At 39.4% G+C, this 17,773-nt stretch overlaps 1 protein-coding gene across 7 annotated transcripts in view; it reads right to left on the minus strand.

Moving 5' to 3' along the window:
- Window positions 1-17,773, minus strand: part of LOC111138966 (nucleoporin 210 like) — an 89,916-nt gene that overhangs the window by 41,163 nt on the left and 30,980 nt on the right. For all 7 annotated transcript variants that reach the window (XM_022491009.1, XM_022491008.1, XM_022491011.1 and 4 more), the window contains 3 exons: window positions 16,954-17,099; window positions 9,834-10,055; window positions 8,636-8,809 (listed from right to left, as the gene is read on the minus strand). In XM_022491009.1, the coding sequence (XP_022346717.1) occupies window positions 8,636-8,809; window positions 9,834-10,055; window positions 16,954-17,099 (542 nt within the window). The remainder of the gene's footprint in view (window positions 1-8,635; window positions 8,810-9,833; window positions 10,056-16,953; window positions 17,100-17,773) is intronic.

The raw sequence follows: 17,773 nt of genomic DNA on the forward strand, positions 1-17,773 counted from the left end.
CTGAGCAGAGAGCCCGACGTGGGGCTCGATCCCAGGACCCTGAGATCATGACCTGAGCTGAAGGCAGAGGCTTTAACCCACTGAGCCACCCAGGCGCCCCAACAAAGACTTTTTGAATCAACTATTTCGTTCAGAGGACTAATGAAAGTTATGTGTAAATAAATAAAGGAAAGTATGAAAATAATGTCTTAGCATATAAAGGATATCAATAAAGAACCAAAGTAAATTTTGAAATTGTAGAGTATAATTGCAATGAAAAATTCACTAGAGGAACTAAATAGCAGATCTGAATAGGCAGAAGAAAGAATAAGAGAACTTTAAAATAGGTCAGCTGAGATTATCCAGTCCGACGAACAGCAAGAAAAAAGGATAAAGAAAAATGAATAGCATCAGAGACCCACAGGACACCATTGAGTATATCAATATATGCAAAATGAGAGCCCTACAAAGAAAAGAAAGGGGGAAAAAAAGAGGAAGAAAGGATAGTTGAAAAAATAATGGCTAGAAACTTCCCAAACTGATGAACAACATTTAACCTCCAAGAAACACAAAGAACTCCAGGCAGGATAAATTCAAAGAGATTTGCATCTAAACATGTCATAATCAAAGTCAAAGAGAAAGAGAGTCATAAAAGCGGAAAGGGAAGGACATAAGATTAACACCTACTTTTTTATCAGAAACCATGGAAGATGTGATGGAAAAAAAAAAGACTGCCAATGAAGAATCCTATATTGAGCATAATAATCCTTCAAAAATGAAGGAGCGGGAACCTGGGGGGCTCAGTCAGTTAAGTGTCTGCCTTCAGCTCAGGTCATGATCCCAGGCTCCTGGGATCTGGCCCCAGATGGAGCTCTCTGCTCAGTGGGGAGTCTGCTTCTCCTCCTTCTGTGTTCTCTTGCTGTCTCTCAAATAAATTAATAAAATCTTTTTTAAAATATAGGAGAAATTAAGACAATCCTAGATATAACAAAACCAGAGGATTTGTTGCTAGTAAACCTGCCCTATGAGAAAGAAAAGGGGGTCCTTCAGGCTGAAATAAAACGTCATTAGACAGTAACCTGAATCCCCATGAAGGAATGAGTAAAGAGCCTGGTAAAGATAACTGCATAGGTAAATATCCAAGACAGCATACATGTACTCTTGTTTGTAATTCTTTTTTTTCCTCTGATTTTAAAGACAAATGGATAAAGCACTACTGTAAATCTGTTTGAGGAGCATGCATGTACAAAGATTATGACACTAACAGACAAAGAAAGGGGAAGAAATGGAGTTTAATAGGAACAAAGGTTTTGTACACTACTGAAATTAAGTTGGTATTATTCCGAACTAGACTGTCAAATGTTGACATTAATTGTATTCCCTAGAGTAATAACTAATAAAATAACTCAAAGTAAAATAGCAAAAGAAAGGACAAGAGAAGTAAAATGTTACACTAGAAGTATTTATTTAACACAAAAGGAAGTGAAGAAAAAGAGGAACAAAAAGGGCATGTGATAAATAGCAAAATGAGAGGGGTAAATCCGCCTAATTCAGTAACTACGTTAAAGGTAAATATGATCCAACTTTATGCTGTGACAAGACAAACACTTCAGATTCAAAGGCCAAAGAGTAAAAATACAAAGATAAAAAAAAAAAGATATACCATACAAACAGTAACCAAAAGAGAGCTAGAGTGGTTATACTAGGATGAGAAAAAAATAGACTTTAAGACAAAAATTGTCACTAGAGACAAAGAAGGACTAGAGACAAAGAGTGATAAAAGGATGTTGTATAATAAAGAAATTGTCTGGCCTTTGTCCTCAGTGTCTGAGAATTAACCCCTAAAACTTGGAATTTCCTGAGAAATAGGAACATACCCATTATTCATGGTGGGCTTCATAGATGGCACCTGAGTTTATACTGAAATGATTCAGGATGGGCACTGGTCAGGCTATAAAAAGCGACGGTGTGACTAGAGGGATGGGGCTGAGCCAGGGGATATCAACCCAACTTTCACGGAGGAAAGGGGAGCTGGAGTATGTTCAACCACGTGGTCAGTGACTTAAGCATATTTATGTAATAAAGCCCCATACAAATTCTAGACACCAAAGCCCAGTGGAGCTTCCTGACTGGTGAACATGTCAGTGTATTGCACGTGATGTGTTGCACACAAACCTGATTCCATGGGCAGAGGCTCCAGATTTGGGTCCCCCTGAGACCTCTCGTTATGTCTCTTCATCTCACTGGTCCTGATCCGCATCCTTTATAATAAAGCTGTACCTGCGAGTCATTCTAACACATCACTGAACCGGAAGTGATTGTAGGAATCCTCAAATTTATAGCAAGTTGGTTAGAAATGTGGGTGGCCTGTGGATCCCTGAACCGGCAGCCGGCATCTGAAGTGAGGGTGGTTCTGCTGGAAACTGCATGCTTAAAAGTGCAGAGCTGGAGCCAACTCCAGGTAGTGTCAGAACTGCATTGTGGTGTTGCAAAAGGTCAATACACCAAAAAGATTTGATAGTTATAAATGCGTATGTACCTGATAACAGAGCCCCAAAATACATGAAGCAAAACTGACAGAATTTAAGGGAGAAAGAGACAATCCAACAATAACCGTCAGAGACTCCAGTGCCACTCTCAATAATGGAGAGAACCAGAGAGAAGATCAACAAGGAAACAGGAGACTTGAATCCCAGACAGACCCACCGGACATCTACCGAACACCACACCCAGCAACAGAATACACGCTCCTCAGGTGCACACGAAATAGCCTCCAATATAGCCACAGAACAAGCCTGAACACATTTTTTAAACAAATGTATTTATATAAGGGCCACATAATATATATATATAAATCCAAAAGGATTTCAATCATAAAGTATGTTTTCTAATCACAATGGAATTGGAAATCAACACACAAGGAAATTTGAGATATTCACAGATGTGTGGAAAATAAACAACACACTCCTAAATAAGCAATGGGTCAAAGAAGAAATCAAAGGTGAATTAGAAAACATGCTGAGACAAACGAAAATAAAACTCAACATATCAGAACTTATGGGATTCAGTAAAAGCAATGCTTAGTGGAAAACATAACTGCAAATATCAGTATTAAAAAAGAAGAATCTCGGGGCTCCTGGGTGGTTCAGTGGGTCAAAGCTTCTGCCTTCGGCTCAGGTCATGGTCCCAGGGTCCTGGGATCGAGCTCCACATTGGGCTCCCTACTCAGAGGGGAACCTGCTTCCCTCCCTCTCTCTCTGCCTGCCTCTGCCTACTTGTGATCTCTGTCAAATAAATAAATAAAATCTTTAAAAAAAAAAAAAGAAGAAGCATCTCAAATCAACAACGTAAACTTCCACTTTGAGAAACTAGAAAAAATAGAGAAGCTAAATTCAAACCAAGCAGAAGGAAGGAAACAATAATGAATACAGCAAAATAAATAATATAGAAAAACAAAAGAAAAAAATTAACCAAACTAAAAATTGATCCTTTGAAAGATCAACAATACTGACCAGCCTTTAGCTGAAATGATTAAGAAAGAGAGGACTCAGTTTACTAAAATCAGAAATGAAAGGAGGGACATTAGTACTATCCTTAAAGAAATAAAAAAGGTTACATAGGGTTACTGTGAAAAATTGTTTAAGCCTACAAATTAGATAACGTAAACGAAATGGGAAAACTGTATATACAAAGAACCAGAAATGACTCAAGAAAAAATAAAAAATCTGACTATACCTATAACAAGAAAAGAGACTGAATCAGTAATTAAAGAAACACACAAACATTCAAAGAAATCCTAGGCCCTGATGGTTTCATGGGTGAATTCTACCAAATGTTTAAAGAATACTGAATACCAACCCTTCATAAGCTCTTCCAAAAACTAGAAGAGGAGTCAGTAGTTCCCAACTCATTCTCAAAGGCTAGTATTATTCTAATACAAAACCAAAGACACTACAAAAAAGTAAAACCACAAAATCTTGTAGTTCGAATATAGATGTAAAAACACTAACAAAATGCTAGCAAACAGAATCCAAGAATATATAAAAAGGTTCATACATCATGACCAAGGGGGTTTTATTTCAGGAATGCAAAGTTGGTTCAACATATGAAAAATCAATCAGTGTAACACATCATATTGATAGAATAAAGGGAAAAATGTATGATCATCTCAGCAGATGCAGAAAGAATATTTAACAAAAATGCACTACTATTTCATAATAAAAACATTAAAAAAACTAAAAAGGAAACTTCCCCATGGCGCCTAGTTTGGTCAGATGGCTGGGCGTCTGCTTTCGGCTCAGGTCATGATCTTCAGGTCCTGGGATTGAGCCAAACCTTGGGCTCCCAGCTCAGCAGGGAATCTGCTTCTCCCACTCCCTCTGCCTCTCCCCCTGCTATGCTCTCTCACTCAAATGAATAAATAAAATCTTTAAAAAAACGTAAAAATAAAAGGAAACTTCCTCAACCTATAAATGGCATCTTTGGAAAAACCCACAGCCAATATCAAATTTAATGGTTATAGACCAGAAGCCTTCCCCCAAGGAAATTTGCTATAGACAATATTTAGGAATAAATCTAACAAAAGGAGTGCTTGTATATTCTAAACTATAAAACACTGTTGAAAAAAATTAAAGAAGCCCTAAATAAATGGAAAGATATCCCATGTTTATAAATCAGAGGGCAATAATATTAAGATGGTAATACTCCCCAAATTGATCTAGAGATTCAATCTAATCTCTGTCAAAATCCCTGTGGTTTTTTTTTTTTTCAGAAATTGACAAGATGATTCTAAAATTCATATAGAAATGCAAGGGACTCAAAATAGCCAAAACAGGGCACCTGAGTGTCTCAGTTGGTGGAGTGACCGACTCTTGTTTTCAGCACAAGTCATGATCTTGGGATCCTGGGATGGAGCCCCGTATTGAGCTTCCTGATTGGCAAGTAGTCTGCTTGTTTCCCTCTCCCTTAGCCCCTCCTCCTACTCATGCTCGCTCACTCTCTCTAAAATAAATAAATAAATCTTTTTAAGAGTTTTTTTTTTTTTTAAGATTTTATTTATTTGACATAGAGATAGAGAGAGCCAGAGAGCCACAAGCAGGGGTAAGGCAGAGGGAGAGGGAGAAGCAGGCTCTCCGCTGAGCAGGGAGGCCCATGCAGGGCTCAATCCTAGGACCCTGGTATCATGACTAGAGCAGAAGGCAGACGCTTAACTGACCGGGCCACCCAGGTGCCTCAAAAAAATCAAAAAAAAAAAAAAAAAAAAAAAAAAGAACAGCCAAAACAATCTTGAAAATGAGGAACATAATTGAAGAACACACACTTCCCAATTTCAAAACGTACTACAAAGATTTTAAAGGCGTCCCAAGGTTAACAGATTCTTTTTTAACAAGAGCCCAAGACAATTTACAGAGTAAGAATAACCTTTTTAACAAATGATGCTGGATTAAGTGGATTATCTCCATGCAAAAGAATGAAGGTACACTCCAACCTCACACCACAAACAAATTAACTCAAAATGCACTAGGCCTAAATGTAAGGCCTAAAACCTATAAAGAGAAGTCACAGGTATAAATATCTGTGCCCTTGGATTAGGCAATCATTTCTTAGATATAACATCAAAAGTACAACCACCACTGGGGCACCTGGGTGGCTCAGTGGGTTAAAGCCTCTGCCTTCGGCTCAGGTCATGATCTCGGGGTCCTGGGATTGAGTCCCGCATCGGGCTCTCTGCTAGGCGGGGAGCCTGCTTCCTCCTCTCTCTCTCTGCCTGCCTCTCTGCCTACTTGTGATCTCTGTCAAATAAATAAATAAAATCTTAAAAAAAAAAAGTACAACCACCACCAACAAAACTGATAAACGGGATGTCACTAACCAAAAACTTTTGTGCTTCAAAAGACGCCATCCAGAAAGTGAAGACAAACCACGACATGGGAGAACATTTCTGCAAATCAGATCTCTGAAAAAAGACCTGTACTTAGGATATATGAAAAACATGTACAACTTAAATAACTCTATTACAAATTGACAAAAGAGGGGCCCCTGGATGGCTCAGTTGGTTAAGTGTCTGTCTTCAGCTCAAGTCATGATCTCAGGGTCCTGGGATAGGGCCCCACATCAATCTCCCTGCTTGGTGGGGAGTCTGCTTCCTCCTCTCTCTCTGCCTGCCTCTCTGCCTACTTGTGATCTCTGTCAAGTAAATAAATAAAACCTTTAAAAAAAAAAAAGAAAGAAAGAGGGGCACCTGGGTGGCTCAGTGGTTAAAGCCTCTGCCTTCAGCTCAGGTCATGATCTCAGGGTCCTGGGGTTGAGTCCCGCATCGGGCTCTCTGCTCAGTGGGGAGCCTGCCTCCTCCTCTCTCTCTGCCTGCCTCTCTGCCTACTTGTGATCTGTCTGTCAAATAAATAAAAAAAAATCTTAAAAACAAAAACAAAAACATTATTAAAAAAATAAATTTTAAAAAATTGACCAAAAAAGGGTGCATCCACATATTATAGGATTCCATTTATATGAAATGTACGGAATAGGCAAATCCATAGAGACAGATAGTGGTTTCCAGGGACTGGGATGGGGGATGGGGATTGACTGCTACTGGGTGTGCATTTCTTTTTGGGGAAATGAAAATATTCTGCAGTTGGACCAGTTGGAGTTGGCTGGAAAACTCTTATTTGTATGCTATTTCTTTTTAAAGATTTTATTTATTTATTTGTGAGAGAGTGAGAGTGTATGCAGAGGGAAAGAGAGAAGCAGGGTCCCAGCAGGGAGCCAGATGCCGGGCTTGATCCCAGGACCCTGGGATCATAAACTGAGCTGAAGGCAGATGCTTAACTGACTGAGCCACCCAGGCGCCCCTTACTTGTACACTTTTAAAAGGGTGAATTTTACAGTATATAAATTGTACTTAATTATTTAAAAAAAAGAAATTCTAAAGTATGGGGAAGTATATCTGTAAATTACTCCTAAATGGCTCCAAGAAAAAAAATTTCTTGCAAATTTTCTATTTTTTTTTAAAGATTTTATTTATTTATTTGAGAGAGAGAGAGCACATAAGCTAGGGGGAGGGGCAGAGGGAGAGGAAGACAGAGAATTCCAAACAGACTCCTCACTGAGCGTGGCACCTGATGTGGGGCTCAATCCCATGACCCTGAGATCAGACCTGAGCCAAAACCAAGAGTTGGACGCTCAACCGACTGAGCCACCCAGGGACACCCTTTTCTTACAAATTTTCTATAAATTATTTCAATTGAAAAAAGTGACACTGAATGACAAATACATGGATAACTCCCTCTAAGTGTTTTTTTTTAAGATTTTATTTATTTATTTGACAGAGGGAGAGACAGAGAGAGAAAACACAAGCAGGGGAGTGGGAGAGGGAGAAGGAGGTTTCCTGCTGAGCAGGGAGCCTGATGCGGGGCTCGATCCCAAGACCCTGGGATCATGACCTGAGCCGAAGGCAGATGCTTCATGAATGAGCCACCCAGGCGCCCCCTAAGTGCTTTTTTAAAAAGCAAATCATTTATAGGGGCACCTGGACGCTGCAGTCCTTTGAGTGTCAGACTCTTGGTTTTGGCACAGGTCTGATTTCAGGGTTGTGGGATGGTGCTGGGGTCCATGCACAGCTCTGAGTCCACTTGAGTTTCTCTCTCCCTCCTCCTCTGCCTCTCCCCTCATGCTCTTTCTCTCTCTCTGAACTAAACACATCTTTTTAAAAAGAGTACATCGGGGCACCTGGGTGGCTCAGTGGGTTAAAGCCTCTGCCTTCGGCTCAGGTCATGATCTCAGGGTCCCAGGATTGAGCCCCACATCAGGCTCTCTGCTCAGCGGGGAGCCTGCTTCCCCCTCTCTCTGCCTGCCTCTCGGCCTACTTGTGATCTCTCTCTCTCTATCAAATAAATAAATAAAATCTTTAAAAAAAAGTAAAAAAATTAAAAAGAGTACATCCTTATAAACTTCAAATAATATTTCCTGTGGAATTTAATTCTGAAAAAAAAATGAGTCCCTAACCTGTAGCAACTCATATTCTTCTTCTTTTATAGTAAAAAGAATAGTATAAAAGTCAATAACATGTGCTTTGGAGTTGAACAGGAGATGCTATTTTCTAGCTTTATGCCTTTGGAGAAATTACTCAACCTCTAGGAGTCTCAAGACTCTCCCATCTGTAAAACAACAACAATTGATCATTCTGTTCTGCATAGGCTAAGAAAGGACTTTGATTCTCCTATGCTTGTAATTAAAGTCGGTCTCATTTAGTACAGTCTGTTGTTCTAGTTTCTAGGTTAGAAAACTCATTTATTCCTCAATCCCTACTAGTTACATTATTGCTTATCATTACTCTTCATGGTGGGTTTAGAGTAGAGATAAATTCTATTAATTACCAATAATGGCAATAAAAGATCTGGTAGGGAAAGATACTACCCAAACTATCTGGAAGTTTAGAGACATCTTCATTGTTTAGTGCCACAATTACAAGCTATGTCCTATGTACAGTGAGCAAACTAAGTGTCACTAAGTGTAGCCAATTCTAAGTAGTTTATCTCTTTACAGACACTGTCAGAGAAAGAATAACACATATTTCCTTCACTTTAATAAGACAAAAGCTTTACTCTCTCTAAGGCGTGGAAGGCAAAAGTATCAAGTGAGACGGAAACATGGTGCTTACCAGTTGCTTGTTGTGCTGTGGCAGAGGGCACGGCTGGGCGCCAGCTGGCACTTTGTAGACTGGGGTCACGGACATGCTGGCAGGGTGGGCACACATGAAGCGCACCTGCACGGCCTCCACAGCTGGACTGGGGTTCAGGACACCTGGGTGATTTCCAATTCGGAATGTCAGAGCCTTTAAAGAAACAGCAGAGCAAGAGGCAACTGTGGGTAGATGCTTGATGGCAGTTGTTCCAATCTACACATGTCAGAATTATTCAACCTCCAGTACCGGATCCCTTTGGACACTATAATCATCATAGTTCTGAATCATGTGGCTAAGAGAAACAAGGGTATCATGGAAATTTATAAACAAAGAGAGTATTAAAAAATCTAATTCTGAGGGGCGCCTGGCTGGGTCAATTGTAAATCATCTGCCTTTGGTTCAGGTCATGATCCCAGGGTCCTGGGATCGGCCAGCGTCAGGCTCCCTGCTCGGCGGGAAGCCTGCTTCTCCCTCTCCCACTCCCCCTGCCTGTGTTCCCTCTCTCGCTGTTTCTCTGTCATATAAATAAATAAAATCTTTTAAAGATTTTAGTTCTGGCCAATTACTTCAGCCTTTTTCTCCACCAAATCTTTTGTTATCAGTTGGTAAAAAGTGGAAAAACTATTTTGTGTTACCTTTCTCTGGTGGAAGCACCAAATGAACAGAATGTGGAGACAAAAGGCAAGAGGGCGTTGACAGAGGGGAGGACTCTGACACTGCCGACATCCAGCCACATACACAGCAAAGTTCACAAGAGATGTTAGAAAGAAGCTCAGTTCTTTTTAAGTCAAAGTTATACATCGATTTTTTGTGGCTGGTTACAGAGTCATACACTGAATTATCAACCCTAGTGAAACTGCAAACCTTTGTTACTGGTTTGACAGCAGGCACAGCTGTGTGTGGATCCATCACTGCTTCTAAAATAATAAAACTAATTCGACTGATAAAGGGCAACACACTTACTATCTTATCTGCACAGATCTAATCAAGAATCAGAATTTTCCTGTTTTAACTAACTAGAATTTAAATAAAAATTTGGAAGAAAAAAAAGAATTTCCCTATCTAGTCTCTAAATGAAATCCATTAGAATCTGAAAAGGAATGGCTAGAAACAAAAAAGACTCGGGGTATTACTGCTAAAAGCAATGTTAGAAAAAGATTTTTTTCCTACTTACCTGTTCCCCCAAATCCAGGCACAAGACCCGGTAGATGTACTGGTTCTGTTTTCTCTTAGCTGGCAGCCGGACTTGTGTTAATTCAATTTTCTCTGTTTTCTCCATGCTCAACTCCAAAAAGAATCGGGAGGGCTCCAAGATCCACGGACGGGGGCCCCCTTCAAACACCATTTCCTTCACAGACTGCCATGTCACCAAAGCCACCTCTACAGGGTTTACAGCCTGATGACGTTCGAAGAAACCCTTGATTGGTCACGGAACTCAACAATTTTCTAAAGTGAAAACTAGCTGATTGCTGAAAATGACATTAGACTTAACTCCCAAATCAGGAGACATGTACACGATGCCTCTCACTTGGATGCTTCTCAAGCTCTGTATTCAGTCAGACCCACCTATTTATTGTTCAGGCCTGACTTGGGTGTCACCTCACCCACTAATATCAAAACATTCCAGACCACAACCATTTCCACATCATCTCTACTATTCATTTGTACACTAGTTCATCTCCTAATGCTGTTTGAATATGTCCAATGTTTCACATTTGAGTGTAATAATTCTTCTTATGCTTTCTAGTTATATAAAATTATTCCGAGAAGAAAGCATCTTCTAAATAAATGAAACAAGATGGGATTGGGAGGGAGACAAGCCATAAGTGACTCTTAATCTCACAAAACAAACTGAGGGTTGCTGGGGGGAGGGGGTTGGGAGAGGGGGGTGGGGTTATGGACATTGGGGAGGGTATGTGCTATAGTGAGTGCTGTGAAGTGTGTAAACCTGGCGATTCACAGACCTGTACCCCTGGGGATAAAAATATATGTTTATAAAAAATAAAAAATTTAAAAAAAAAGAAAGCATCTTCTACCTAAATTTTAAAAGAGAATGTCTGGGGCACCTGGGTGGCTCAGACGGTTGGGCGTCTGCCTTTGGCTCGGGTCATGATCCTGGGGTCCTAGAATCGAGCCCTACATCGGGCTCCCGGCTCAGTGGAGAGTCTGCTTCTCCCTCTCCCTGCTGCTGCCTGCTTGTGCTCTCTCTCCCTCTCTCTCCCTCTTCCTCTCAAGTAAATAAATAAAATCTTCAAAAAATATATATAAAAATAAAAAACAAAAAAAATAAAAGAGAATGTCTCTTCCTTAATGGATTTAGTACAATGTTGGGCACATAAAAGGTACAAGGAGCTGTATAAACATTTTAAATGGATATTTTACTTTTTAAACCTGAGTATAGCTGACACACAAAGTTATATTAGTGTCACACGTACAACAGATTCAACATCTCTTACGCTGCGCTCGAAGTATAGCTACCATCTGTCCCCATACCACACTAGTACAGTACCACTACGTTCCCTACATAGTGACTTTTATTCCCATGACTTATTCACTCCATAACTAGAAGACTGTATCTCCCACTCCTTTTCACCCATTTTGCCTATCCAGCTGCACCAGTCTGACAACCATCAGTTTGTTCTCTGTATTGATAGGACTGATTGTGCTTTTTAAAAATTTATTTATTTGTTTTGTTTTTTAGATACCACATATGAGTGAAATTGTACAGAATCATTTGTCCTTCTCAGTCTGACTTATTTCACTTATCATAATACCCTCTAGGTCTATCTATGTCGGCACAATGGTATGACCTCTTTTTTGTGGCTGTGTAATATTCCTCTGTGTTTGTGCGTACGTATGCATCGCATCTTCCTTATCCACTCATCTTCTGATGGGCAGCTGGGTTGCTTCCATATCTTGGCTATTGTAAATAAGCTTCACTAAACACAGGAGCGCATACATCTTCTTAATGTTTTCATTTTCTTTGGCTAAATACCCAGTAGTGGAATTACTGGATCATAAGATAGTTCTATTTTAGGTTTTATGAGGAACTTCAATACTGTCTTCCAGCGTGGCTGCACCAATTTACATTCCCACCAATGTGGGAGGGTGCATGAGGGTCCCTTTTTCTCCACCTAACACTTGCTGTTTCTTCTCTTTTTTAATGCAGCCGTTCTGACAGGTGTGAGGTGGTGTCTCACTATGGTTGTGATTTGCATTTCTCTGATGCTGAGTGATCTTGAACATCTTTTCATGTGTCTGTTGGCCATTTGTATGTTTTCTTTGGAAAAATGTCCTTCAGGTTCTCTGTCCATTTTTTAATCAAACTTAAGTTTTTTTTAGTGTTGAGGTGTATAAGTGCTTTATATATTTTGGACATTAATCCCTTAACAGATACATCATTTGCAAATATCTTCTCCCATTCCATAGATTACCTTTGGTTTTGTTGGTAGTTTCTTTCATGGTACAAAAGGTTTTATTTTGATGTAGTCCAATAGCTTACTTTTGCTTTTGTTCACCTTGCCTCAGGAGACATCTAGAAAAATGTTTGATGTCAATGGCTGATGTCAGAGAAACTACTGCCTATGCTCTATGATTTTTATGGTTTAAGGTCTCACATTTAGGTCTTTAATCCATTTTGTGTTTATTTCTGTGTACGGTGTTAGACAGTGGTCCAGCTTCGTTCTTTGCATGCAACTCTCCAGCTTTCCCAGCACCAATTATTAAAGAGACTGTCCTTTCCCCACTGGATATTCTTGCTTCCTTCATTGAAGATTAATTGGCCATATATCACGGGTTTATTTTTGGGATCTCCAGTCTGTTCCATTTATTGATGTGTCCATTTTTTTTTTCCCCTAAAGATTTTATTTATTTATGTGACAGACAGAGATCACAAGTAGGCAGAGAGGCAGACAGAGAGAGAGGAGGAAGCAGGCTCCCCGCCGAGCAGAGAGCCCAATGTGGGACTCGATCCCAGGACCCTGAGATCATGACCCGAGCTGAAGGCAGAGGCTTAACCCACTGAGCCACCCAGGCGCCCCTGATGTGTCCATTTTTATGTCAGTACCATAGTATTTTGATTACTACAGCTTTGTAGCGTATCTTTTTTTTTAAGATTTTATTTATTTATTTGACAGATAGAGCTCACAAGTAGGCAGAGAGGCAGGCAGAGAGAGAGGGGAGGAAGCAGGCTCCCCGCTGACCAGAGAGCCTGATGAGGGGCTCAATCCCAAGACCCTGGGATTATGACCTGAGCTGAAAGCAGAGGCTTTAACCCACTGAGCCACCCAGGCACCCCGTAGCGTTATCTTGAAATGTGGGATTGTGATACCTCCAAGCTTTGTTCTTCTCTATGAGGATTACTTTGGCTATTTGGGGTCTTTTGTGGTCCCATACAAATTTTAGTATTATTTGTTCTGGTTTTGTGAAAAACACTGTTGGCATTTTGGTATGGATTGTGTTGAATCTATAGATTGCTTTGGTTAATATAAGCATTTTAACAATATTAATTTTTCTAATCCATCAGCATGGAGTATCCCTCCATTTGTTTGTGTCATCTTTAATTTCTTTCATCAGTGTTTTATGTTTTCAGAGTACAGGTATTTTAACCTCCTTGGTTAAATTTATCCCTAGGTATTTTATTCTTTCTGGTGTAATTGTAAATGGTGTTATTTTCTTAATTTCTCTTTCTGCTCTCTCATTATTAGTGTATAGAAATGTCACCAATTTCTGGGTATTAATTTTGTATCCTGCAACCTTACTAATTCATTTATTACTTCTAGTATTTTTTGGGGTATCTTTAGGATTTCCTATGTGTAGTATCAGGTCATCTGCAAAAAGTGGCAGTTTAACTTTTATACCAATATGGAAGCCTCTTGTTTCTTTTTCTTGTCTGATTGCTATAGCTAGCACTTCTAATACTATGTTGAATGAAAGTAGTAAGAGTGGGCATCCTTGTCTTTCTCAGATCTTAGAGGAAAAGCTCTCAGTTTTTCACCATTGAGTATGAGATTAGCTGTAGCTTTATCATATATGGTCCTTATTATGTTGAGGTATTATCTCTACACCCACGTTGTTGACAGTTTTTATCATCAACTGATGTTGAATTTTGTCAAATGTCTTTTCTGCATCTATTCAGATAATCATGATTTTTATCATTCATTTTGTTAATGTGGCATATCACATTGATTGATTTGTGAATACTGAACCATCCTTGCTTTCCTGGAATAATCTCACTTGAATGTGGTGAATGATTCTTTTAATATACTGTTGTATGTGGTTTGCCAAAATCTCGTCGGAGACTTTTGCAGTTATGCTCATCAGTAATACTGGCCTGTAGTTTTCTTTCCTCACGGTGTCTTAGTCTAGTTTTGGTATCAGGTAATGCTGGCCTTGTAGGATATATTTGGAAGCTTTCCTTCCTTTTCTATTTTTTTTGGGATAGTTTGAGGAGAAGAGCTATTAACTATTCTTTATATGTTTGGTAGAATTCACCTCTGAATCCATCAGGCCCTGGACTTTTGTTTGCTGGCAATTTTTTGATTACTGATTCAATTTCATTAGTAGCAATCACTCTGTTCAGATTTTCTATTTCTTCCTGATTCAGTTCTGGAAGATTGTATGTCTCCTTCTTTAAACAAAAAAAAAAAAAAAAAAAAAAAAAAAAAGATTCATTTATTTTAGAAAGAAGGGGGTGGGGGTGAGGGAGAGAGAAAATCTCAAGCGGACTCCCCACTGAACTCAGAGGCTGACATGAGGTTTAATCTCACAACCCTGAGATCATGACCTGAGCCAAAATCAAGAGTCAGACAATTAACTGACTGAGCTACCCAGGTGCCCCAGGAAGACTGCATGTTTCCAAGAATTTATCCATTAAATGGTATTTTAGGGCGCCTGGGTGGCTCAGTGGGTTAAGCCGCTGCCTTCGGCTAAGGTCATGATCTCAGGGTCCTGGGATCGAGTCCCACATCGGGCTCTCTGTTCAGCAGGGAGCCTGCTTCCCTCTCTCTCTCTGCCTGCCTCTCTGTCTACTTGTGATCTCTCTCCGTCAAATAAATAAATAAAATCTTAAAAAAAATAAAATAAATGGTATTTTATTAAGTTAGCAAAGAACTTTTGGTCCTAAAAATATAAAATAATATGGGGCGCCTGGGTGGCTCAGTGGGTTAAGCCTCTGACTTCGGCTCAGGTCATGATCCCAGGGTCCTGGGGTTGAGCTCCGCATTGGGCTCTCTGTTCAGTGGGGAGCCTGCTTCCCCCTTTCTCTCTGCCTGCCTCTCTGTCTACTTGTGATCTCTGTCAAATAAACAAATAAATAAATATATTTTAAAAAAATAAAATAAGGGGCGCCTGGGTGGCTCAGTGGGTTAAAGCCTCTGCCTTTGGCTCAGGTCATGATCCCAGGGTCCTGGGATCGAGCCCCGCATCAGGCTCTCTGCTCAGCAGGGAGCCTGCTTCCCTTCCTCTCTTTCTGCCTGCCTCTCTGCCTACTTGTGATCTCTGTCTGTCAAATAAATAAAATCTTTTAAAAAATAAAATAAAATAATACATCTATATACTTCACCCTATTTCTCAAAGAACTCCCACCTAAGAGGTGGAGTCAAGACTGGAATTATTCACTCCAGTATACAGAGAACTTGGATCCTATTATAGATGAGCAAACTTGTTTTAGGAAAATAAAGTATTATAAAAGTATAGGTTATTTTCATGTGGCACATGGTGTCTATCTACAACAGTGACTAAGTTATAAAATGAAGTATAGAGTTAAGCAATCATTAAAAATATAAACAAATCATGCCAGTATTTCTTTCCTGAACTAGTCAATCATACTTATTATTGAATACTATTAAAATTAAATATTCCTATGTCTAACGGCAGTATTCTCTTAAATAATGTACATATAATTCAATTCAACAACTATTCACTGATGGCCCATTGGGGATATAGTAATAAAAAGTCAAATAAGGTCTTGCCTCACAGTGGAGCTCATGGCTCGGGAAAGACAGATTTGAAGTAGATAAAGAGCATAATGGGCATCACCAAAAGGCAGAGCACAGTGTGCCATACAAGCCTCTAGCAGAAGAAACAGGATGAGAAGTTTCATAGAAGGCCTCCCTGAGAAAGCAAGACAGAGATTATTCCTTTTTCCTAGATACATAGTCCAAAATTAACCAGATCAACTGAATTGGACTGATATGTAAAAGGACAAATTGAGAACTATACCACGTACTGAAACATAATATTGGTAAGAAAGATGGAAAACACATATTCTTTTAAGCAGGTAAAGGGAAAAATATATGACCAAAGCACTACATAGAAAAGGAAAAATCATCATTTTACTTCTTTTCCTTTAAGGGCGGTTTTCGTCCAGGGGAAATCTGATCTGTGGACACTCAATAAATACAAAATAATGTTCGGAATAACCCTAAAATAAAAAACCTAATGAAACGACAATGAGCCACAGCCAAGTACTTTCACTTAATTGGGCAACTAAGACGATTCATCCACTGAGAACAAATGAAATGTGCTTGAATGTATGTTTAGTACTTGTGCTACACGATGTGCGATAGGGCCGGCTTAAAATGCAAACTTTAAAATTAACTTACCTTGCTTCTTTCGTTGGAATTAATTTTTCCCCCTATGGGTGCCTCCTTATCCCAAGAAACACTGACTCGGGATTTATCAGTATTTATTAGCAAGAACTTGTAGACATCAGTTTTAGCTCCTGAAGGATTCAAATACGAATGCAAACAAAAGGCTCTACTTTTGTTTTGAACTGCCATCTGTCATAGTGTCCCAGTTATAATGGACCAATCCTTAGGGCCCTAAATAATGATAGTTGTGCTGAAAATCCTTAAGTATAAAGGCTAAAGATAACTAATGTCCCTCTCTGAATAAAGTTTTCTTTCAGAGTTCTTCAAAAGAGGCCATACTAATACTCAATATCTTATTCAGGGTTGTGTTTACAGGGATATATACACAGGTAAAAATTCAAATAGTACCTTAGGATTAGTGTGCTTTACATACTTTACTATCCATATTTTATATTTCAAGAAAAAAGAAGAAATAAAGGAGAATATCTAAAACTCGCTGATACAGCCTAAAGATATTCCTGTGGCAGAAACATGAGGGAGTAAACTCCCTGATACTCAGACTTGATGACAGAGCTGGTAAATAAAGAGAACACAAATATAAGTGATCTTTAATAGACATCACAGAGAGCTGGGAAGCCTCTTAAGTGGACACAGTGGATTCCATGAAAAGATATGTCAAAATCTTACCATGAAGTGTCTCACCTTTAGGGGTTCATAAGCAGCAAATGTGGCGCTGCTCTCCAAGTACTCCTCAGACTCCGTCACACTCACTGTTACCAGGGTATGGCCTAGAGACTTGGCTGCTATGTGTGTACTAGAGCAGTGTGTTGGCCCAGGTCTTTGAGTACCTGCAAATCAAAAAAAGTGACTTCATTAGGGTAATAAGCAGTCAGTCCTCAAGGGGATCATTCTACAGAAATATAAGAATTTTAATACATTAAAAAACATTTTGGGGCGCCTGGGTGGCTCAGTCATTAAGCGTCTGCCTTTGGCTCAGGCCATGATCCCAGGGTCCTGGGATCCAGCCCCGCACTGGGCTGCCTGCTTCTCCCTCTCCCGCTTCCCCTGCTTGTGCTCCCTCTCTTGCCGTGTCTCTCCCTGTCAAATAAATAAATAAATAAAATCTTAAAAAAGAAAATCTTGATCTCGCACACTAACTACTAGGCCCCAGTAGTTTATGTCAAATTGATATAAAAACCTATTCCTTCTATTAATAGATATATACCATGTAAGACACAATTTTATGTTCAGTGAGGATACAAATATGAGCAAAGATCCTAACTTCAAGGCATATATAGTTTAGAAGGGGAGACTGAACATTTACATAAATTAAGGGATTAGTAAAACATAATAAGCAGTGTAGAGATCTAGAAAACAGAAAGATTACTTCTAGTTGGAGAGATCAAGGAAGATGTAGCTATGGAGAAGACAGTATGTCAGACTGATGACTAAGCAAAGACAGAAATATAAACAAGACACATGTGAGTATATGAAGGACTACATGGAAAATTTTTTTTAAAGA

The sequence above is a fragment of the Enhydra lutris genome, unplaced genomic scaffold (assembly GCF_002288905.1).
Source record: "Enhydra lutris kenyoni isolate GAN:26980312 unplaced genomic scaffold, ASM228890v2 scaffoldscaffold94, whole genome shotgun sequence".
Lineage (NCBI taxonomy): Eukaryota > Metazoa > Chordata > Mammalia > Carnivora > Mustelidae > Enhydra > Enhydra lutris.